The sequence below is a fragment of the Nicotiana tabacum genome, chromosome 12 (genome assembly GCF_000715075.1).
Source record: "Nicotiana tabacum cultivar K326 chromosome 12, ASM71507v2, whole genome shotgun sequence".
Classification (NCBI taxonomy): Eukaryota; Viridiplantae; Streptophyta; class Magnoliopsida; order Solanales; family Solanaceae; genus Nicotiana; species Nicotiana tabacum.
Genome location: NC_134091.1, coordinates 2,325,260 through 2,349,535, shown reverse-complemented (window position 1 = coordinate 2,349,535; position 24,276 = coordinate 2,325,260). Strand labels below are relative to the sequence as shown.

The following is a 24,276-nucleotide window of genomic DNA, read 5'->3' as shown; positions in this document are numbered from 1 at the left end:
TAGCTGATTTTTGCTATTCTATTCATGAATACAGTAGCTCGAATACATCGAATATAGTATCATAACAACTAAAAGGTAGCTACGGAAAGTAATTAAATATATGATAGCTATATAGAAAGTTAATAGCCACTGAACAATAGTCATTTCGAAAATTCCTCTATATTTAAGTAGCGGCTGTATCCAGCCAAATATGCTAAAAGCCCCAAGTCCTTTCGGAGCATCATGGGCCAATATCGGCCCAAACAATTCACGTCTATAGCGGGCGAGTCTTGAAATTAGCCAAATTGAACTTTCCTTCAGCTCTCCACTACCTGGCGTCGCTTTTGCTTCTCTAGCTCCTCCATCTCCCCCGACGCCGAATTCCTCATTTTTCTCCTTCTCCGGCGGAATCGAAGTGTATGCTCCTCTTTATCTCTCACTCTCTCTACATATTATCGTTTATCTGTCTGTCTCTAATACACAACGACAATCTTAGTTTATTTTTTTGGCCGCTATTTTACTGGAAAAAATGTTTTTTTTGGTGAATTGGACTATAATATTCTGTGTGCTCCCAGGATTTAAAGAAGCTTAACTCCAATATCTTAGTTTCCTGTGAGTTTTTACTAGTTAATATACTGGCCGGAATTTGTGACTGTGCAAGTTTTTGGCCAATATTATCCCTTATATTTGAGGTTAGGTCTATTTTGGTCCATCAAATATAACCCTGAGCATATTTACTCCTTTAAGTATGCTAAGTGAAGCAACTTTAGTCTCACTGACACACACAATGTGTTAAAAAAACTAACGCTGTTACCCAACTCTAATTCATGAACCAAATCTTCTGCTCTGAAACAAAATGTTTCCTCTCCTTAATGACACAAATTATCACTTTAATTCCTCATTTTTAGATAATGTCTTCTAAACTGACACACACATTGTGTTAAAAAAACTAACGCTGTTACCCAACTCTAATTCATGAATCAAATCTTCTGCTCTGAAGCAAAATGTTTCCTCTCCTTAATGACACAAATTATCACTTTAATTCCTCATTTTTAGATAATGTCTTCTAAAATTTTGACCTTGAAAATATCCCCTTCTGTGCCAGTTATCAACGAGAAAATGACACTGTATAGCCGCTGTAAAAATAATAGCCGAAAAAATGTATAAAATTTGTATATTTTTTTTTTGTATATATATACATTTTGTATGTTAATATACAAAAATTATACAAAATTTATATAAATTTTCGGCTACCAGATGTGAATAGTTTCTGAAACGGGCTAAAAGTGATAATACACCCTGGTTATTCGTTTGCTTCAATAATATGCCTAGAAGTGATCCTGGCAGCTGTATTTTTTTTTCAAATTTTAACTTTTCGTTTTGGAAAAATCAACCGAAATTTTTAAATGTATATATACGAAAATAAATATAAATTTTATATATTTTTTCGACTATTATTTTTATAGAAGCTATACAGTGTCATTTTCTCATTGAAAATTGCCACAGAAGGGGATATTCTCAAGGTCAAAATTTTAGAAGGCATTATCTAAAAATGAGGAATTAAAGTGATAATTTGTGTCATTAAGGAGAGGAAACGTTTTGCTTCAGAGCAGAAGATTTGCTTCATGAATCAGAGTTGGGTAACACCGTTAGTTTTTGAACACATTGTGTCAGTGAGACTAAAGGTGCTCTACTTTAGCATACTTAAAGGACTAAATATGCACAAGGTTATATTTGAGGGACCAAAATAAACCTACCCTCAAAGATAAGGGACAATATTGGCCAAAAACACTGACTGTGCACTAATTGGACATTCGTTAAAATCAATTTTCTGTAAAAGCCTTTTATTTGTGCAACCATCAAATTGCTGATTCGTTGATTGAATAGGACTGTTTTGTATACTGGTTCCAGATGGGTATTATTGCTGGTTTGTATTGAGAAAGACTGGTGCTTTCTTGCTTGAATTGACAAGGGCTTAGTGGATTTTGCATCTATGGAGATAACAAGTTAAAATTTGAAAAGCTTAACGTGGTTTTAAGACTCAAAATCAATCTATGGTGTAGCATTTTCTTGAAGTCACTGGTGATGGACATCTTTACGATAATAAAATTTCCATAAAGATTAAAGTAATAGCTGTGAACTTATACCACTGTATAGTTCTGTAATTCGTGCTATGGTTTTCAGTATGTGCTGTTGTCTTGTTGATATATATCTTTTATTAAACAGACTTGAGTATTTTTAGCTGTTTCTTTTCTTGAATAAGCATTTTGATGAGTGATTCAAGGGTCTATGGCTGGTTACTATAGAACATTTTTTCCCTTGCTGATAATGTCTTTTCCGCATGATGATGTTTCAGAGGAAATTTCGGCAATATTCAACAGTATCAAATATAATGGGGATGGTATTACCAGCTGAGCAGGCAGGCTATGCTGAGATGGAGAATGTTGAGATTACGGATACAGAGTTGTTCTATCATGTTAGAGGTGCCCTTAAATCTGCTCTCCAGGTTGGTCTCTCTAAAAACATATTTTGAATAAAAATAAAACTATACACTGATAATTTCTTGGGTTGGGTTTGGATGCCCATGCCACTGCACGGGAAATCAAGTTTGAACTGTATGAATCAACAGATTGAATTTGTTTCGCCGCAACCCTTTGTTTCTCATTGTTTATTTTGGCTAAGTTACTCATCAAAAAATAAGAGGAAAAGTATCTTTCCTGCTAAGATGACTGTTTCAAATGTTTGCTTGAATACAAGCATAGGTGCTCCAGATTGATTGACCGTGGTTGTCTTCCTGTGGAAGATGTGACTAAAACTAAGAAATTGTCACATCAGATAGGGGCGTGCCTATTATCTACTGAGTATGAACTGTGCTCCAAGCTGGTCCTCGAGGATTTCTCCGTTAGAAAAAGATTGATGAGGTGAGGTGCATAAGCCTTGCATGAATTTGACTTTAGATAGAAAATGGAGGGAAATTGGTAGGGCTTTTGTGAAGGTGATGTATATTGAATTGAGAAGTAAGAGGGCTCAGGTTCGAGTATTATGCATCTGACGTGGTATTTTAACTGTTAATTTCTGAATGGACGTAGAAGTGGTTAGTTAGACATGTTCTCTTCTGCCCCTCTCTTACTCCCTATATGTTTCCTTTTTTTCCCTTTCTTTTTGGTTGGGAGGGCGGGGAGGAGGGCGTGGGGAGGGGGAGTGGTGGTGGTGAGTGGGACGTGACTTCTCTCATTTATATTCAGCAAGCACTTGCCAGAGAAATGTTTTCATTTATTCCTTGTGCTTAAATTACTGATTGTGTTTTGTCTGTTTCACTTTATTTACTTTCCTGGCACACTTATCTCATTTATATTCAGCAAGCCAAATGTTTTCACTTATTCCTTATGCTTAAATTACTGTTTTTTTTGTCTGTTTCACTTTATTTTTTTTCCTGGCAAACATCTTCACAGATGTGGGTTGTCTGTACCTTCCTAGTTGCTATTTTCACTGGTGCATCTTGTGCAGTTTTTATGAATTGTGCTTCTTTATAGTCTCCATATATTTGTTATAGCACTGCAGAGTGAATTTTATAGCTGAATGTTGCGTGTATTAGGGTGATCCGGACAAATATAACCAGCTTGTTGGGGTTATGCACTGTAAGGAACGCCTTGTACCCGAGGAGGTTGCCCTACTGGTGGTATGTTTCCTTGGAGATTGCACAGGCAATGCAATCACTTTTTGTGGTGGTTTCTTTTGCTTCATGTTTTAATTTTCATTTTGTTTGGTCTTCGCATTTCAGACATGTTTAAAAGCTTTGTCAGGATCAGTTTCTTGTCTAGACATTGTTCATCATCAAAGTCTCCTTTCATCTGTAAGTTCTAAGTAGCTGTATTAACAGTCTGCATCTTTTAGATAAGAATAGAAGTTGGTAAGCTTGTATACTTAAATGTCTTATTCGCCTCCAGATTTTAGGAATGAGCATGTGGAACTATGGGACTGATGTAATGGATGCTTTGATGGAATTACTTATATCCTTGGTATGTGGCTTTAGTGCTGCAATCTTCCATGTTTGTGTCTAATTGTGTCTATGATCATGAGTCTTCTCCTATTCTGTAGGCTACATCCGGTGGGCAGTATGTCGATTTGTGCTTGGAAATGCTTGTGAACAATTTTGTGCCGCCTCCTTCATTCATATCGTTGTTGAATCAGCCACGTGGCATACTACGAAAGGGCCAAGTCATTGATCGTGTCCATTCAACTTTAATAGACATTGCAGAGTTAGTTCCTCTCTCCCCCTTGAGACTTGAGAAGATAGTAAAGGAGAAGATGCAGAAGATGCCAATCAATTACACAAAGGAACCAGTAAGTGCAGATACATGCTTTCTTTACAAAGAAGATTCTTCCACCATGCAGCTTATTAAATGTTCTGGTTCTAGTGACATTTTTTTGAATTAGTGAACCTTGCATCACCAGAACCTTTTGTTGATAATCTATTTCTTTTGTGTTGTCCTCCTTATTGCTGGAAGCTCCTAAATTCTTATCCATGTTTTTTTTCTTTGCCTGAAGTTCATCATGGCATATGTGGAGAACATGTTAAAACTGGAGGGTGGAGCAATTGGTGGTCTTGTTGGGGGAACTATGCTTGTGGCAATTATGGATTGGCTGATAGATTTGGATGTAAGTTGTTTGAAATTGAAGCTTCGCTCTGTCACTGTGTAGAAGTTGTTGCATTAACTTATCTTTCTTCTTGTCCTTGAGTTTCTTAGGTAGACATTGCATGGGATGAAATCTTAAATGAGGATTTCACCAAATGCATCTTTGATATGGAGCTGGAAGATCTGGATGGTCCAGTAGATGACGGTCAGCAAGATGGTGACCAGGTGATCTTCATCTTTTTACTGATATTCTTCTGTATGTTAGTGTTGCCAACTTGCCATTGCCACTAGTGTTGTTTCTTTGACTCTTTTTTTTTCTGGGATAGTGCGGTTGATGGTGATATATGTTTTCATTTCTTTTGAAGCTGAGAATAAGAAAATCACGTATCTGTGTAAAGATATTAATGTTGCAGTTATTTGGTTCACTTTGCGTTGTCTCTAGCCGGAAAAGCTTTTATGAGGGTAGTATGGAAGGAATGGAAGGAAAGAAATAGGAGATCATTACAAGTGGGTGACACTTGAGAGTGATTTTGTACATGTCCAGAGTAGTCTTGTGCCTCTAGTTTATTTTTGGTGCACACTTGATTCCTGTTTGTATAGATGATTGGGTGAATTTTGTACAGAACCATGTTTAGCCTAGCTTTCTCTACTTTTTGGTATACTATGTGTATATGGGGATTTCCCAATATTTATAGAATCATATACCTTATAACAAAATATGGTCTTAATCTTGAAGAATCCAAGTAGTTAAAGAATACCTGATGATTCAGAAGAGGACTTCATAACATTTCTCTTTAAATCTGAGTCAACTTGAGAAAAATTTGCCTTGTCAATATTGTGTGAACTCTGACCAGCATTTAAGTGGTCAAGAGTACTATTTTCTTCCGAATTATTTTCCTTAATAAAGGTCATATTTCCCACAGTTCTATTTTCACCCTTCCCGTATTCGTCTACCGACATTTCCTTTTTCATGGTGTTGATCTTCTGATCAAAAGATTGTATACAATTGGATTAGGGTCCAGTATATTCAAAATTGTCATCAATTAGAGAGAATTACAATACCGTATTACCGGCTTTGGCAAGATTTTTTATTTTTGTTCTTGTAAATGGTTATTTTTTCATGTGGTGTGCGGTTGTATCCCTTTCTCCACTTTTTGGTCAAGCTAGTATTTGATTGTATCTTGTATAAATACAATACACTAGGCATATCGAAAGTACTTATTATAAGGAAAATACAAAGAAAATAAGTAGCTTTGAGCTGATGATTGATCGAATTCTGTTAAAAATTTTCATCTCTCTTTGATTCTTTTATAAGTAAAATTATTAGAGCGGTCACCAGAAGCTCGATCTGCTGACCACAAGGTTAAGAGCATTGCACTCTACAGACTGAGCTCATCCATCTTTTTGATTTGGTTTTTGCCATCATTCTTTATATACTAACTAGCTTTTTACTCTCAGCTCCGAATTTCTTGGATGGAACGGCTTGGAAATGCCAGTGCTCAAAAATTGGATAGCTTGATGGTGCTTACCTTTGAACACCTTAACTTTTGCCAAGAGAGTGGACGCCTGAGTCAGGTAAACTGGACGCATCAGTGTCTAGTTTCTAACTCTTACATACTTTTCTTACATGCAGTTGTCTTTCATATGTTGTAGGTTTTTGAGACTCTTCTCCAGTCTTTTCAGCATACTGTTTTGACAGCATACAAGTCTAAATTTGCCCAGGTAACATGCGTAATATCATCTCTGACACTTGGGCTAGTCTTTCATTTAGTGTACTCGTTCATTTCCAGCACTTCTCGAACTTGATGTACACTATTCTTCTTAGTTTCTTTTTCTTACTTCTATGTGTACCTTCTTGCCCTTTTGAAAATTAAACTTAAACTTCTTGCTGATATTGCAGTTTGTCATGTTTTATGCCTGTACCCTGGATCCTGAAAACTGCGGCAGGAGATTTGCTGATACACTATTTGATATATTTAAGAGCAGTATCTATCCACAATGGAGGTGAGGATTATAGAGTTTCGAATCTTTGGCTTCTTTTTCTTGCTTTTCCCGCCTGTTGCACCCTGACACCGTATTGCTGATCAATTAGCTTAGTCATATCTTATGGATACACAAGCAACTGCTCGCTCAGTTTGCTATTCAATCTGATTGTTTAGAGGATTGCACTTTATGTAAATGGGTCAATGGGCTTAGGATTCTTTCATCTTTGAACGTAATTATGGAAGCTAATGAATAGTCTGTACTCCCTGTTTATAGATATATTTATTGTAATTTTGAATTCAACTGTCCCCTCTTTTTTGAATTTTGTTGGGACACTGCTTGGGGTCTCAACATTGGTCCCTCTATGATCCTGTCACTGAATTTACATGCACTCAGAGTAGTATTCTGTACTAAGACTAGCCGACTTTATGCATATGCTGTTTAGATAACATGCCATCAAATAGTGGTCCTTAAAAGTCATAGATTACTGTGCTTAAGTATCTTTTCAGTTGTGTTGGATAAGACAAATAGAAGTACTGAAAGTCATTGTCATTTCCTTGTCAGAAGGTAATGAAGTGCTTCTCGGTGATCTTGTTTTTTCAATTTCAAATGCTACTGAACAGATTTGATACTCTCTGGGAGTGGATAAATTTGATAGCTCTTTGCTTTCTAGTTATACATTTTCTCATGGTTGTTGGGAGGTAGTAATACTTTTATTGTTTTTTTTGCAGAATGAGTGCTGTTGCCTATCTTGCTAGTTATTTGGCTCGTACAAAGTTTTTGTCTATCTCATCTGTTGCTGAATATGTAGAAAGGTTTACTCGATGAACCTAACCATCTTCCTTTGCACACAATACTTTATAGTTGTAAGTTGCTCCCCCTGGTCAGTAATAAATTGAGGCACATCCCAAGTCATGGATTTCTTTCTTTTTGTGCGAGGATCAGTTTGGTTGAATGGTGTTCCACTTATTGCTCCAACCAGAGTGGTGGCATCAATCCAAAAGCTCACAAGGAATTCTATGCTGGGTGCCAGGTATTTGACAGCTTTGATGTAGTCAAAACCTTTAATGGTCTGCCCCACTCCCTCACACAGACAGATCCTTGTTCATTTTTGTGAAGTTATTTGTGGTGGTTTCTATTTTTAGGTGAAAGAATGACTATTATACTATTGTACTGTCAATCTTGAGACCAAGAGAATAGATCAGTGTCAATTCTGTAATCAGCAAATGATTCTCTTCAAGTACTCTTGGTATTGGTTGTTATATTGTTTCAGGAGTGCAGGGCTTTTTTCTGTTGTTAGTGTGGAATTAAGTAAAGGCTTTCCGAATTATATTCCTGGGGCTAATTTTATTTATATACCATGTGAGTGCTGGGAAGGGGAAAGGAAAGTGTTGGAAAGTTAACTTCCATATTTTGTGCATTGGGGGAAACTTTGAGACTTTGAGAAACTTTGAGAGAAGTGGTTAAAGACTTTGAGAGAAGTTTCCCGTATTGTGGGAAACTTTGAGAGAAGTGGTTAAAGACTTTTTCTTTAAAAAGACTTCTTCCAACTTTAATTTTGCAAAACATGTAGGGAACTTGAAGAAAATTTTAACTTTACTTTAGCACAAAATTTTCAGAAGCTTCGTTAACATCTAAACAAATTGTTACTGATTCTGTTCATTGTAATGCAGGCCATGATGTACATACTTTGTTTTCGCATGAGATCAATGCTTGCTTATCCTCGTATCAGGTCACGGCTCTCAAAGCACATAGAGGATATCCTGAGGCATCCATTGAGCCCATTAATGGTAATGCATTCACACACACACACACACTCTATCTCTCTATGGATTTCTTTTGTTTTGTATTTTATTTTTATTTTTTATTAGTTCGTGCGGATAGACTATTCGTGCTGTAAGCTTAGAGAGCATAAGAAAAATAAATTTGAGTGAGATTAGGTGATTCTATGGAATTACAGTGCTTTTAGATTTAGAGGTTAGACAGACCATGTTGCATGGGATAGAGTGTTGGCAGGTCAAGAATTCTCATGTCTAGAAGATGAGAGTAGCTGAAATGAGGATATTGAGATGGATGTATGAGCATACTAGGTTAGATTAGATTAGGAATGAAGTTATTCGGGATAAGGTGGGAGTGGCCCCTCGGGAGGATAAGATGCGGGAGACCGGAGACGAGGCTGAGATGGTTCGGGCATGTTAAGAGGAGAGGCTCAGAAGCCCCAGGTAGGAGGTGTGAGAGGTTGACCTTGGTGGGTATGAGGAGTAGAGGTAGGCCAATGAAGTCTTAGGTATATGTGATATAGAGGTAGGCCTAAGAAGTCTTGGGTATAGGTGATTAGGCGTGATATGACACAGCTGGAGGTTACTGGGGACATGACCCTTGATAGGAGGGTGTAGAGGTCGAGGATTAGGATAGAAGGTTAGTAGACAGTCGAACGATTCCCTTTGTCTTCCTTAGTTCGATAGCGTTAGTGTTAATTTGTTATCCCTTTATTCTTAGATTGCTATTACTACCATTTAATCGCAACCTTGGCTTCTGTAGTCTTTTTATCTTGTTGCTTCGGTCCTCTTTTTATCTTGTTGTTAATACTTGTTGCCATTACTTATTTTATCTTTTCTTTTAGCCGAGGATCTTTCAGAAACAACCTCTCCGCCTTCAAGGGTAGGGGTAAGGCTCCGTACATCTCACCCTTCCCAGATCCCACCCCCACTTGGGGGAATTCACTAGTTTTTTTTTTGTTGCTGTTAGATATAGAGGTTCCGTCGTTCGGAAAATGGTTAGATGCAGATTCAAAACAAAACTAAAATAGAGGATTTTTTTTGGGGGGGGGGGGGGGGGGGGGGATTTTGTGGATGGAAAGGCAAATTCTACAGAATTGTTGTAATACCAGCAAGTTTCAGGGAACTGAAATGTTGGGCTGATCATATCAATGGGATGCGTTGCAGACATTAAGATGGATGTGCAACCAGCATAATTAGGCAAGACTAGGACTGATCACCATTAACAAAAGCAAAGATTGATCGAGATGGTATGATAATGTCTTCCACCTCCAAATACACTCATTCGTGTGTGACATTGTGATGATTAAAGGTGTTAACTAAAGTCATATGAAGCAAACTTTCAAAAACTTAATATCTCTTGGGATTCATGCGGATTACCGAAGAACAGAACATAGTGGAAACTAGATTGATATTGAGGTCTATTCATTGTTGGTTTCATATTGCATAGTCCGGTATTTGTAAGTATTGTTTTGAGTTCGGTTAGATATTTGATAGCCGATCCCAACTAGTTTGTGATTGTACTGTTGTACAAGTTCATTCTGTATTTTCTTTGATATTAGTGCTCTCTAACGTAGCCAATAGTTGTATATCTTTCTCTGTTAGTGGATTCTGTACCAGTCTCCAATAAAATATTTTTTAACAGGTATGCTTGCCATCAGTAGTGAAAGAATTCCTTTGGTTGGCAAAAGTAACTAATCTTGATGTTCCTCATACTTTTTAACAGGTATGCTTGCCATCAGTAGTGAAAGAATTTCTTCGGTTGGCAAAAGTAACTAATCTTGATGTGCCTGATAACTTTGTATCAAGTGGTCTGCTCGAGTCTGATCTTTCAATCTCTTTTGGTGGTAGAGAGAGGCTTGACATGTTTTTCCCATTTGATCCTTGTCTGCTATTGAGATCTGACAGGTTTGTTTCTACATTGGACTATTGATTTCTCAAGTGCATTAATTGGGTTGATCTTGATTGGATATTCAAGTACCTTGGGAGATAATATTTGTTCTGCTAATTGTATTAATTAGTATGTTCTTATGTCTCATCTCTTATTATATGTTTTGAAGATTCATCCGGCCAAATTTTGTGTACTGGTCAATGGTTCGGAGCTCATATGACAATGATGATGATGAGGGTACTAGTGATGAAGACGATGTTGAAATTTGTACTGCAGGGAAGGGGATGAATATAGCTGATGGAGTCGCCCGAAGTTATGATCAGGATCTCGATGAATTTGATCTTGAAATGAGCAAAATGTCCATAACACCTAAAGTTGCTCAATGGTTTGGAGGTGAATTACGACCTGATATGCAGATGCCTTCAAGAATCAGACCATGTCCGGAGTCCTTGTAGAGATTAATCTGCCTGTTTGATTGTCGTGAAAAAGAGGAAATGCTTGCCCTTGCATGACAAGAGTCGGACCATGCCATTAAGAGTTGGAAATGCTTGTCCTCGACCTTGGTTGGCCATGAGCAACACGTGAAGATAATGCAATATTTCCTGCCTGCTTCACATCCCATGAAATGTTAGAGGTCAATTTTGTATTTATAGCAAAAGCTATTTGTAATATGTAGCAATAGTCGTTCCGATTATCAGAATTAATGGTGAAAATAGGTAAAGTTCTCTTGTATTTTCTTGTGGGTGTTAATACATTACGCCTAATATAAGTGTGTGTCCATATTTAGAAATGTAATGCTCCAGGCGAAGAGTGCAAAACATCTATATTTTCTCTAATCTCACTTTTATAGTATAAACTAGTTAAATTACCCGCGCGAAATAAAGAAAAAAAATTAAAATTAATAAATATTTATGTCATAATATTTGTAAAATTCTTGTTAATGTTTACTAGATAAATCATATTATTAATTAACAGAAGAAGAAACTTTTTTTTCCCCTTAACATAAATTGATCATAATCAAATAAATAGTCCAAAAGAGAGAAATGGCCATAGAAGCGCTAAACTCACTACCATAATAAGTTTCACAGGTCATGTGAATGTAGTGCCAATTTACGGATTGTTCAATAAGGAAAATGAGGAGAGAAAAAAAAGATCCTACGTTGCAGATCGATAAGTCAGTACTCAATACATTCCTAACAACTATAGGACTATCTGGTTCAACTTACATCTTGTTTGGATGGTTGTTACCCATTGTATCGTATCGTATTGTTACTTTAAATACAATATTTGTTTTGATTGTTACTTAAATTTTATTGTACCGTATCGTTAAATCCATCGTTACATAACGACGAAATGTGCCACTTTATGTAACGACCGATTTGGTGTGGTCGCGTCGTTACCTTGTCTTTTTCTCTCAATCTCACCCTTTATTATTATTAAATTATTTTATTTTATCATTTACCCTACTTTTTTATATAGTAATTTTACCTTGTATCATAATTTTTCTTTATAATATTGCAAGTTTATTCTTCATATTGTTGGTGCGTGATATCATGAAATGATGGCAAACGACACAATCTATTCAAACATTGTATTTATCAAACGATACAGTACAGTACAATACAATATGATATGATACATTATGAAACGATGTGTAACAACCATCCAAACAAGTTGTTAATCTTACATTGTCAACCAGATAAATAGTAAAAGGAGTTATAACTTTCTAATCAATAGTGTACTCTAGCAACTATGCAAAATTGTCTAACGTCCACCTCTTATAAAAGATAAAAAGCACATGCAAAAAGGAAATATAAGAAATGATATTAAGTGCTGGAATATAAGAAAACCAAGGTAGCATACCTGATAACCAAGTACGTACTCATAGTCCATTCGTTGTAAAATTTCAATCAAATAGATACAAACATTGGGTATCTATAGCATCCCTTTATAGCCATCCAGGTTTCATTTCAGTTACAATTGTTTATTCACACGGATGTTTAATGTGCAGTTACACAAATATTGGGTCAGTTACAGACCTTTGGGCTTATTCAATAAAAGTAATAAACGTTGTTATCCAGGTACTAATTATTTGACGAAGAGAAAAGTACATTAAATGCATTTGGACAAATTTATTTTGTAAAAACAAAACGGCTTGGAGATATATTGTAACTGAAAGATGTGTACTTAACAAAAGAAAAATGGGAAATAAGTGGGAAATATCAAAAAAATGAGAAAAAGATAAATAGCAATTCTAGTCTAAGAGAGGTGCCAACTCATCTTTTATTTTCCCTATTATATATATATATATATATATATATATATATATATATATATATATATATGTTATTTAACTTCTCTACCCTTATAATTTAGTGCTGATACCATACGAAAACTTTACAACGTAATTCAAGTTTATGGCCTTAAAACGCTAACAAATGAGTAATAAGCATGGCGAGGCAGTGACTATTGTTCCTTAGGTTATTTTTTATTGTTCGAAAAATATTTGAGGCGATCCGGGTTCAATCGCCTTGGCCTATATAGAAGGCGTGGGCTATAGCATATGAAAATTAGGGAATCAGGCGGAATTTCAATTTTATGTCCCTAAAACGCTAAAAAAATGAGGAACGGTCATGGCGAGGCGGTGAATATTGTTCTTTAGGTCATTTTTAATGGTCCAAAAAAATATTTAGGCAATTTGTGTCTGGGCGCTCGGGCCCATGCAGAAGGCGTAGGTATAATACACGAAAAATTTGGAATCAGGCGGAATTCAAGTTTTATGGCCCTAAAACCCCAAACAACGAGGAACGATCATGGCGAGGCGGTGACTAATTGCTTAGGTCGTATTTGATAGTTTGGCAAAATCTTGGCACCCTGGCCCATGTAGATAGCGTGAGTTATAACATACGAAAATCTGGGAATTAGGTAGAATTCTGGGTTTATGGCTTTAATACGCCAAGAAATGAGGAACGACCATGGCGAAGCGGTGACTATTGTTCTTTAGATCGTTTTTTATGGTCTGGGAAACTTTTAGGTGACCCGCGTATGATTGCCCAGACCCATGCAGATGGCGTGAGCTATAACACACGAAAGTCTGGGAACCAGGAGGAATTCCAATTTTATAGCCCTAAAACGCCAAAAAACAATGAATGGTCATGGCGAGGTGGTGACTATTATTCCTTAGCTGTTTTTATGGTCTCGGAAAGTTTTAAGCGATCCAGGTCTAATCGTCCAATCCCATGTAGATGGCGTGGGTTATCGCATACAAAAGTCTAAGAATCAGGCATAATTCTAGTTTTATGGCCTAAAACGCCAAAAAACGAGGAACGATCATGGCAAGGCGGTAACTATTGTTCCTTAGGTAGTTTTTATGGTCCAGAAAAATTTTAGGCGATCTGTGTCAGGATGCCCGGACCCATGTAGATGGCGTGGGTTATACCACATAAAAATTTGAGAATCGGACGGAATTCCAGTTTTATTGTCCTTAAAAGCCAAAAAACGAGGAACAATCGTGGCGAGACAGTGACTATTGTTTCTTAGGTAGTTTCTGATGGTCCGGTAAAATTTAAGGCGGTCCAGGTCAGGTAGCCTGGGCCCATGCAGATGGTTGGGCTATAGCACAAAAAAATCTAAGAATCGGGCGAAATTCTAGTTTTATGGCCCTAAAACGCCAAAAACAAGGAACGGTCATGTCGAGGTAGTGAATATTGTTCCTTAGGTCGTTTTAGGTGATCTAGCAAAATTTTAGGCGATCCGGGTCCGATTGCCTTAGCCCAGCCAGATGGCGTAGGTTATAGCACACGAAAATTTGCGAATTCGGAAGAATTCCAAATTTATAGCCCTAAAATACAAAAAAACGAGAAATGATCATGGCGAGGTGGTGACTATTTTTTCTTAGGTCATTTTTTATGGTCCGATAAAATTTTAGGTAATTTGGGTATGATCGCCCGGGCCTATGCAAATAGTGTAAGTTATACACAAATCTGGGAATCAGGCGAAATTCTAGTTTTATGAACCTAAAACTTAAAACAACGAGGAAAGGTCATGGGGGGCAGTGATTATATTTCCTTAGGCCGTGTTTGATGATCCGACAAAATTTTAGGGGATCTAGGCTCGGATGCCTGGGCCCATGCAGATGGCGTGGGCTATATCACATGACAATATCGAAATCATGTAGAATTCCAATTTTATGGCCCTAAAAGGCCAATAAACAAGAAACAGTCATGGCGAGGTGGTGACTATTGTTCCTTAGGTCATTTTTATGGTCCGACAAAAGTTTAGGCGATACAGGTCTGGTCGTCTGGGCCCATGTAGATATGGACTATAGTACACGAAAATCTAAAAACAAGCGGAATTCCAGTTCTATGGCCCTAAGACGCAAAAAATGAGGAACAGTCATGGCGAGACGATGACTATTATTCCTTAGGTTTTTTTATCGTCTCGCAAAAATTTAGGCGATTCGGATCCGGTCGCCCAGGCCCATGAAGATGGCTTGGGCTATAACACATGAAAATCTGGGAATCGTGCGGAATTTCAGTTTTATGGCCCTAAAATATCAAAAAATGAGGAACAATCATGGTGAGGCAGCGACTATTGTTCCTTAGGTCATTTTTATGATCTGGCAAATTTTAAACGATCTGGGTTCTATCGCCTGGGCCCATTCAGATGACGTTGGCTATGACACATGAAAATCTAGGAATTGGACGAAATTATAGTTTTATCGTCCTAAAAAAAGAAAAACGAAGGAACAGTCATAGCGAGGCGGTGAATATTGTTCCTTAGGTTGTTTTTGATTGTCCGATAAAATTTTTGCGATCCGTGTCTGGATGCCTGGATTCTTCCAGATGGTGTAAGCTATAGCACACAAAAAATTGAGAATCAGGCGAAGTTCTAGTTTTATGGCTCTAAAATGCCAAAAAATAAGGAATGGTCATGGCGAGACGGTGACTACTGTTTATTAGATTATTTTTATGGTCCGACAAAATTTTAGGCGATCGGGGTCCAGTCGCCCGGGCCCATGCAGTTGGCATGGGCTATAACACACGAAATTCTAGGAATCGGGTGAAATTCTAGTTTTATGGCCCTAAAACGCGAAAAACAAGGAACGATCATGGTAAGACGATGACTATTATTTCTTAGGATGTTTTTGATGGTTCCGCAAAAGTTTGGGCAATACGGGTCCGGGCGCCTGAGCCCATGCTGATGGCGTGGGATATAGCCTACGAAAATCTGGGAATCAAGCGAAATTCTAATTTTATGGCCCTAAAACTTAAAGAATCGAGGAACGGTCATGGCGAAGTAGTGACTATTATTCCTTAGGTCATTATTTATGGTCCGACAGAATTTTAGGCGATCCGAGTCTGGACGCCGGGGACCATGCAGATGGTGTGAGCTATAGCACATAAAAATCTAGAAATCAGACGAAATTCCAGTTTTATGACCCTAAAACGCCAAAAAATGAGGAACGGACATGGTGAGGCGGTGATTAATGTTCCTTACGTTGTTTTTGATGATCCGACAAAATTTTAGGCGATTGGGGTTCAGTTGTCCGTGCCCATACAAATAGCGTGGGCTATAGCACACGAAAATCTTGAAATCGGGTGGAATTCCAGTTTTATGGCCCTCAAACTTAAAAGAATGAGGATTGGTCATAGCGAGGCGGTGATTGTCGCAAATTCCAATCACCCAAATTCATGCAGATGTCGTAGACTGTAGTACACGAAAATTTGAGAACCATGTTGAATTCGTGTTTTATGGCGCTACAAAGTCAAAAAATAAGGATCAGCCATGGCGAAGCGATGACTATTGTTCACTATTTCATTTTTTATGGGCCCATAAAATTTAAGGAGATTCGAGGTCGGTTGGCCAAATTCATGTAGATGGCGTGGACTATTGCACACGAAAATCTGGCAATCATCCTAAATTCCTATTTTATGGCCCTAAACGCCAAAATGATGAACGGTCATGACGAAATGATAACTACTACTATTCATTAAGTCATTTTTTATGAGCATGCAAGATTTTAGAAGATTCGGGGCGAGTTGCCCGAATTCATGTAGATGGCGTGGACTATAGCACACAAAAAACTGGGGATCATCTTGAATTCCTATTTTATGGCCTAATACACCAAAAAAATGATGAACGTTATTGTTCATTAGATCGTTTTTATGGGCCCACAAAATTTTAGGAGATTCGAGGTCGATCGCCCAAATTCGTGGATTGTAACACACAAAAATATGAGAATAGTCCTGAATTCCTATTTTATAGCCTTAAATCGCTAAAAATAAGGAACGATCATGGCGAAACGATGACTATTGTTCGTTAGATCATTTTTTATGAGCCCGCAAAATTTTAGGAGATTCAGGACCACCCACACAAATTCATGCAGATGGCGTGGGCTATAGCACACGAAAATATGTGAATCATCATGAATTCCTATTTTATGGCCTTAAAACGCCAAAACAAACTAAAAGTCATGGTGAAGCAACAAGTATTGGTCACTAGGTCATTTCTTATGTACTAATACACATGAAAAAGTGGATATAATCACAAATTCGTGTTGTATGACCACAAAACACTAAAAAATAAACATGAAAGTCGTGGCGAAGCAATCAGTATGGATCACTAGGCCGTTTTCTATGGACATACAAAATTTCAGGTCAATCAGAATCCCTTAAAAATTCTACAAAATCAACATGGACTAATATACCCGAAAGAATAGATATAATCATAAATTCGTATTGCATACTCCCCAAAACACCAAAAGATGAACCCTAAAATCATAGCGAAGTGATGAGTATTGGTCACTACACCGTTTCTTGTGGATCTACGAAATTTCAGGCCAATTAGAGTCTGTCAAAGAAATTCTACAAAATCGATATGGACTAATACACACGAAAAAGTGGATATAATCACATATTGTATGCCCACAAATAATAGACTCGAAAATCACGACTATAGATCTACGAAATTTCAGGCCAATCGAATTCTATCAAAACAATTCTACAAAATCAGCATATACTAATACATACGAAAAATGAATATAATAATAAACTCAATGATTCGATATAAATTACTTTTTGAAGGAATTGCAACGTATGTTAGGCCACTAGCCTTCTCTTTTCCACTTATGGCCACGAGATTTTGACAAAACAATCCTTACAGGGCATTTAAATGGTTGGACCAAGATCAACTATAAGCTTATGGATTCGAGGCACCAAACAAATTATGAATGAGAAACTATCAGCTATGTCCATTTATAAGTATTATAAAAATTAGCTAATTTATAAAATATTATTAATATTAGTCATATATTACTAATATTAGCCAATTAGCTATTTGTAGCCATAAAAAGGTTAAAATTTTGCTTTCTTTTGAGTGGATGTTATTAGAATAAATTGGGTATATCTTAAGAAGCTTGAATCTCAGTTTGGAATGACTTGGTGGAGTTTTGAGGTGGTTTAAATTGAAAATTCGAAGTAGAAGATGAATATGAAAAAAGTGATATGTGTATCATATTTGTATCAAATGTGTATCACATGTATATCCATGTATACCTGTGTGTGAGATACATCCGTGATACATATTTGATACATGTGTCGCAAAAGAATTTTTTAAACTCGATTTTAACTACGAATTTTGATACCATATCAGTCCAAATCACCTTCAATCTTCCTCAAATTTTGTATATTGACTTATCTATATGTTTTCAATAAATTTCAACCATACCCATTGAAAAGTATCCTTTTTTTGCTTAGATTTTTGGAATCTTATATATATATATATATATATATATATATATATATATATATATATATATTGACTTATCTATATGTTTTCAATAAATTTCAACCATACTCATTGAAAAGTATCCTTTTTTTGCTTAGATTTTTGGAATCTTGTATATATATATATATATATATTGTATTTCATCACCTCATTTGCTACCTCATTTACGAAATTTCCTTTTCGTCTTGCATCTAATGTTGCTAATCACGCTTAAAAATATGGAAGGAGCTCTTTATATGTGATTCTTGGAGAGAAAGAACCTTATTTATTGTGTTTTCAATTTTTAATATGTGTCTAGCTAGTTTTAGCAAGTCAATGATTACTGGCTAGAGGTTAGGTAAATTTAGACTTATTTGAGACATTTCTGTAAGATGTACGTAGCCCAGTGCATTGAACCGATTGACATGGCAAAAACGTTGAATCTTTGAATTAGACGCCTCATTGTTTTCAAACTACATGTTTCATCTTCTAATTGGTTTCAATAATAGGTTAAGAATTCAAAGTTGTCTGGCAATCAAAAGATTTCATAACATGTATTATGCTATTTGCCATTTCTAGCTCATCTAACTGGTAGTAAAGATCATTTACGAAGCACTGCTTGTTTTAGATAAACATTGTACCATCACACAATTTAGAATGACAACAACTAAGATACCAAAACTGGAACTTGTTACCTTTTTCGTGAACTAGGTTCAGTCAAATAAATAGATAGATCGCCCTTTCCTGTCCTGGAAGTTGATCCCCGTTGCCCAAAACCAACAAAGGTTCTAACAGTCAAGTAAATGGTGGGACCTCCTTCCGGGAACTCCGATTAACTTATCTTATTGAGTGCAATCCTTTCTCTATAAAGCTAAGCACTAGTAATATCCGTTGAGATATCCCAAAAAACACGCGATGTCTACAAAAACACCTAGGTATTTTTGTAACTCTTTTTGTTTTCCTGAGTCGAGGGTCTATTGGAAACAGCTTCTCCATCTCTGCAAGGTAGGAGTAAGGCCTGCGTGCCCCAGACCCTACTATGTGGGATTATACTGAGTACGTTTTTTTTTTCTTTCCGAAGAAGGAAAAAGGAATAAAGAATTGAAATATAGAAAAAAGCTGCGTGGAAGGCTAGAAAACTATATACATAGTTTACCTATACTATGTTGGATTTTGCTTTGAAGTTAAGCAGATGCTGATAAGCCCAATTGACAAATTTGAGACACTGGAGGAGCCTCCCAATAAGCTGTCTTCTTCTTCATTTCTGCAAAATCCCTCACACATTGCTCCATTCTTAAATCTTCAACTCGCCTTCTCGCTGCAGCCAGTTTATTACCTGCCACTTCATCGAATAATTTCTGCCACCCGCTCTCCCACTCGGCATGAGCATCACAGAGCTGAAGGGTGTTATTGGCCCAATCAGTCCAGCTCCATCCTTTGTACAGTCTGTTCATTACCAGCCCAACGCAGTGGTCAGTGCATGAAGGTGTGCAAGGCCGGCACTTGGCACCACTTAATGGGCCTGGACTAGAAAGTGCTGCTACTGGAACACCAAAACGGGGTGGTGGAAAATCATAGCTACGATCCGATACAACGCAGAATGGGAGGCGCTTAGTGATGTAGGGAACTTTGTGGATAGTCAGTTGGGCCTTGAATGCGCCCTCTGAGTTGAGGAGATGGTATCCAGCTGAATCCAGCTCAGGAATCAAAGAGAGCCGTGAAAGAGCAACTACAGACGTGTTGTAGTCACCGAGACCAAAGCGATCATTTAAGCCACTGTAGGATGAACCTGGAGGAACTAGGTAGGCACCTGGAATGAAGTCGTCGGGCAATAGTGGGGCGTTCCAGTAGCCATCAACTCGGGTACGAATTATCCAGTCATAAGTGAAGTTGTTCCGGCGTTGATGAGCTTGTATCATCGTCAAGCAGCCCTCAACTAGGTTGAAATATTGCAGCAGACCCTGCCATACAGAACAGTAAAAAAATTTGTTGCAATTTCCGGAATTAGAAAAAGCCAGTGTAGCTTATTAACATCAAACCTAGGGGAATATGGCTATAAATACTTTTTATTTTTCAACTAAGCAGATGCAGATAATGTATGTAAAAACTAAAAACTAACCTTGCATTTGCCTCTGCAACTATGAGCTAAGTGCTAATGAACTCTGAGATTCACCTCTACAACAATGAGCCAAGTGCTACTGAACTCTAAGAACCATGGTTCGATCATAGTATCTCACGATGTACAACTAAACAATGAACCAGTGATCTATCATACAAAATGGTAAGAAAGATACACAATACCACAATAGCAATTTAAGTCCAACCAGTGCAGTCAGTAGCACTGCCCCGAATTAGGTAAAGATTGAGCTAGAGCAGTACTAGTTGCGCTTGAATTAGGTAAAGCTATACTACCATAAATTTAACATGCTCACATGTCAGACTAATAAAAACCATATTTAATATGAAACCTACTTTTCAAGTGCACTTAACACTAATATTCAACCATCATTAATCCGACAAAGGACTATTCGATTGCAAAATCTAATGAAATGGTGAACCATTCAATGGTGTTCCTAGTGAATACTTTCATTTTCCAATTAACAGTTCCCCTTCTCAAGTAACTAACACAGGGATTACGTGTCCTCAAATCCTTAACATTTTCTTATTTCTTCCCAACAAACCTTGGATGGTTTCAGGCAAGAGCCCACAGAATTGGTGAAGAAGCTCAGAAGGTAAACCTATAACAATTTGCACCTGAGATGCCACACCATCCAAACCAAATTTTGCCTACATTTTACCTACCTTCAGTATTATACGTCGTCCCTAACCTCTCTTCACTTTATGGAATCAACGTTTGTTTAGGTGCCAGATTCATCACTCTGTGAATATATCATCAGTTAACTCAATTCCAAACTAGTTAGTCTTAGCTATATAAATTGACGAACTCACTCAACTTTCTCAAAGTATTATGAGAGGATTCATCAAAATTAGACTTTTCTCGACCACGTACTTACTATCTCCCACCAGCAAATCTGCACGTGTTGTAACTCTGCCCACAAAGAATTAGGCGGAAGAGAAAAAATCACTGACTACTATTTTTATCCTGACTGTGAACTTACTGCAATTTCCCTCCTCAACTCGAACATAGAACGGTGGAGTTAGATTTCACCAAAGTATACGAAACCAAATACCAGAACAAGTGTCGACTGCTAACTAACAAGAGCCGCCAGCTACAACTACCATTTAACAACCTTCCAAAATTGGCTTTCAAGGTACAACAAATACACCATTAATATCTAATAACTGTTAAGATCCTAAAAAACAAAACACTTATGCCACAAAACATTCTCCAATTGGAATCTTCTTAAACTAAAGCTAAATTACTAATTAAGCTAAACAAACAAACAAAATTCCGTACACAAAAAACAAACAAAAAACAGTGAGTTTTTTTACCTGTATACCATTTGGTGAGTTGCGAGGGCTGAGAACTCGGACCTGAGACTCGGTCATGTTAATTGGTTTTGGCCGGAAAATTTTAACGGCAGAGATTCGCGGAGCAGCCTTTAACAAGGAGAGCTTATAAGCTTTAGAATCAAACGGGCTATGAAGATAAAGATCAGAATTCGGATACTCGTTCAGAATCTTCTGGATAATAGAAGGTCCAGTTAGTTCAAATCTACGAGCCCCACCCACTAAACACACTGCAATTCTAGACCGATCCAACTCCTCCTTCGTCGCCGGTTTATTCAACACAACCGGCGAAAACAACGGCTCATCATTTCTAGACCGAATCTCCGCTTGATTCGCAAAAACCGGCGGGAGTAAGCTAGACCGGTTCATCAAGGAGTTAGGAGGAGGAGGAGGAGGAGGGACATTATTGTTGAAAACGGATTTGAAAGGGGCAAAAGTGGAAAAAGGATTGTTGAAGGTGAAAGTGGAAGTAGTTATGGTGGGAATGGAGGAGAGAGAGAGATAAAAGAGGAGAGAGAGAGGAGGAAGAATTAAGAGTAAAAACTTCCAATCAAGATCTGAAGAAACCCATTTTGAACATTTTTTCAGCAGCAGCTTCATTTCTGATTCTGGGTTCTTTCTCTTCGTTCGAAATCTTGAGTTTCGTTTCTTCTTCTTCTCCCATAAATGGAAACAAAACAAAAAATTAATCTTTGTTCTACAAAAACTGCTGCTAGTATTCAAACAGACTTGAGTGTTTAAGCCATGCACGCTAAATGAAGAAAAGGGTAACGAATAATATTGGATTTTTCGACTACTATTTTAGTACCAAGAACGGAGGAAACCTGAATTTTATGAATGAACGTTGAATGACTGCTTTTTCTGGGTAAAGGTTCAGAATATTATTGTCAAAGTGTGATGATGAATCTCGATTGAAAAAAAAATAGAAAGAAAGAAAAGAATATGCATAGGAGTATATAAACTTAGAGAAAATACATAAGTTGTCCATCAAACTTGTTCGGAAAAATTATTTACACACCTTAACTTTACGGGCGACCTATGTTTATCCTATTCTTGTTTGGAGTGAATTTAATACCCCATTGGTAACACATAGTCAGTCTTATGGTGGGATGTGTAGTACACGCGTGTCACGTGTCAAAAACTGCTTTATTTTTTTTCCACTTATTTCGTTACTTTTTCTTGAACTCTTTTTTTTCCATGTCATCTTCGTCACCGCCTACACCACCATGCAAGATCCAACACTTTCAGCTTTAAAAAGTAGGGAAAAATTCCTCGTCGAAAAAATGAAGCCGGCAAATCCCAAACTTTTCAGCCAGTTAAAATCCTTCAAGCTTCGGCAAAATTTATGTCCAAATAGAAAAGCACTTTCAAATTTCAATAAATTATAACTTATCAATGGCTTCAAGGCGAGCTATTGATCCGTAGGCCATTCTATGCTCTTCCCTCTTTCAAAAGACTCTTTTGTAGGAAATATTTTACAAAAATCTCAAGCTCTTAATTTGACGTTATATAAACTATATATATATATATATATATATATATATATATATATATATATATATATATATATATATATATAGTGTGGAAAGTACACATGGTATTGTTATTACTGAAAGGTGGTGGAGAGTATTTCTACTCGGGTAAAGAAAAAGTAGAAGAAAAAAAGAAAAAAAGTAGAGGGGATGGAGGCAGATACAGTAGGGGAAAATGGAGATACAGTAGTATCTTGGACGGGAAAAGGGAAATGGTGACAGGAAGAAGAAAAGGTTGAGAGAGAAAAAAATAAGAAAAGAAGAATTAAAAGAAAAATGGACGCAAACAGTAAAAATGTATGTCTATTTTTAATCATTTCCCTCTTACACGCGAGTTTTGGAGAGTGAAACTACTGCCTTTGCCATGTCACCATTTAGGGTGGTATTAAATTCATCTCAAACAAAAATAAGGGGGATATAGGTCGCCCGTAAAATTAAGGTGTATAAATGATTTTTCCGGACAAATTTGATGGGTAACTTATGTATTTTCTCTATAAACTTATAATTTATTTATGATATCACGGATTCGAGCCGTATAATCAGATGATAAACTGCCTATATTATATCTTCAAGGTGCGGTCCTTTTGGAACTCTGTGTGAGCGCAACATAATTCGTGCACCGAATTACCCTTCATATATTATATTTCATTACCTGAGAAAAAAATAATACTCCCTCCGTTCTAGTTTATGTGAACCTATTTCCTTTTCGGTCCGTTCCAAAACAATGACCCATTTCTAAATTTGAAAATAATTTAGCTTAAATTCAAATTCTACCCTTAGTGAGAAGCTTTTATAACCACACAAATACTCTGGACCCCTTTTTGACTTGTTTAGGACCACAAATTTCTAAAGTTTTCTTTTTTTCTTAAACTTCGTGTTCAGTCAAACTGGTCCGCATAAATTGGAACATAGAGAGTAATAAGTGTGATTGCATGCTATTATCCTAGACCAGACCATGGATCTAACTTCCATGTATTATAGCTTCTTTGACCAAATTTCTCCCATCTTAGTAGCACTTTTTTTATTAAAAAAATGTGTTTTATTTTCAAAGTTGAAGTATTTGGCCAAGCTTTTGGAAGAGAAAAAAGTGTTTTTGATGAGAAGCAGAATCAGTTTTGGAGAAGTAGAAAAAAAGTAATTTCTTTACAAAAGTACTTTTTTGAAAAACACTTTTGAAAAAAATACACTTAGAAACAGTTTTTAAAAACTTGGTCAAACATTAATTGTTGCTCAGAAGT

At 36.9% G+C, this 24,276-nt stretch overlaps 2 protein-coding genes across 4 annotated transcripts; one reads left to right on the top strand and one right to left on the bottom strand.

Moving 5' to 3' along the window:
* Positions 1-224: 224 nt before the first annotated feature.
* Positions 225-11,058, top strand: LOC107816212 (uncharacterized). 3 transcript variants are annotated; one of them, XM_075226030.1, is made up of 17 exons: positions 282-396; positions 2,336-2,485; positions 2,742-2,900; positions 3,575-3,658; positions 3,761-3,832; positions 3,927-3,998; positions 4,078-4,323; positions 4,528-4,638; positions 4,728-4,841; positions 6,075-6,191; positions 6,270-6,338; positions 6,517-6,620; positions 7,331-7,414; positions 7,545-7,632; positions 8,273-8,389; positions 10,104-10,285; positions 10,438-11,058. In XM_075226030.1, exons 4-17 carry the CDS (start codon positions 3,611-3,613, stop codon positions 10,721-10,723), a joined length of 1,710 nt encoding a protein of 569 aa, XP_075082131.1. In that variant the 5' UTR covers positions 282-396; positions 2,336-2,485; positions 2,742-2,900; positions 3,575-3,610; the 3' UTR covers positions 10,724-11,058. The 3 variants fall into 3 exon arrangements, with proteins under 3 accessions (XP_016497395.2, XP_075082131.1, XP_075082132.1); XM_075226031.1 differs by having other exon boundaries at positions 287-396; positions 2,737-2,900; XM_016641909.2 differs by lacking the exon at positions 2,742-2,900 and having other exon boundaries at positions 225-396.
* Positions 11,059-18,731: 7,673 nt separating this feature from the next.
* Positions 18,732-22,434, bottom strand: LOC107821817 (uncharacterized). The gene is made up of 2 exons (XM_016648279.2): positions 21,489-22,434; positions 18,732-19,996 (listed from the first exon to the last, which is right to left on the bottom strand). Exons 1-2 carry the CDS (start codon positions 22,104-22,106, stop codon positions 19,220-19,222), a joined length of 1,395 nt encoding a protein of 464 aa, XP_016503765.2. The 5' UTR covers positions 22,107-22,434; the 3' UTR covers positions 18,732-19,219.
* Between the last annotated feature and the right edge of the window lie 1,842 nt (positions 22,435-24,276).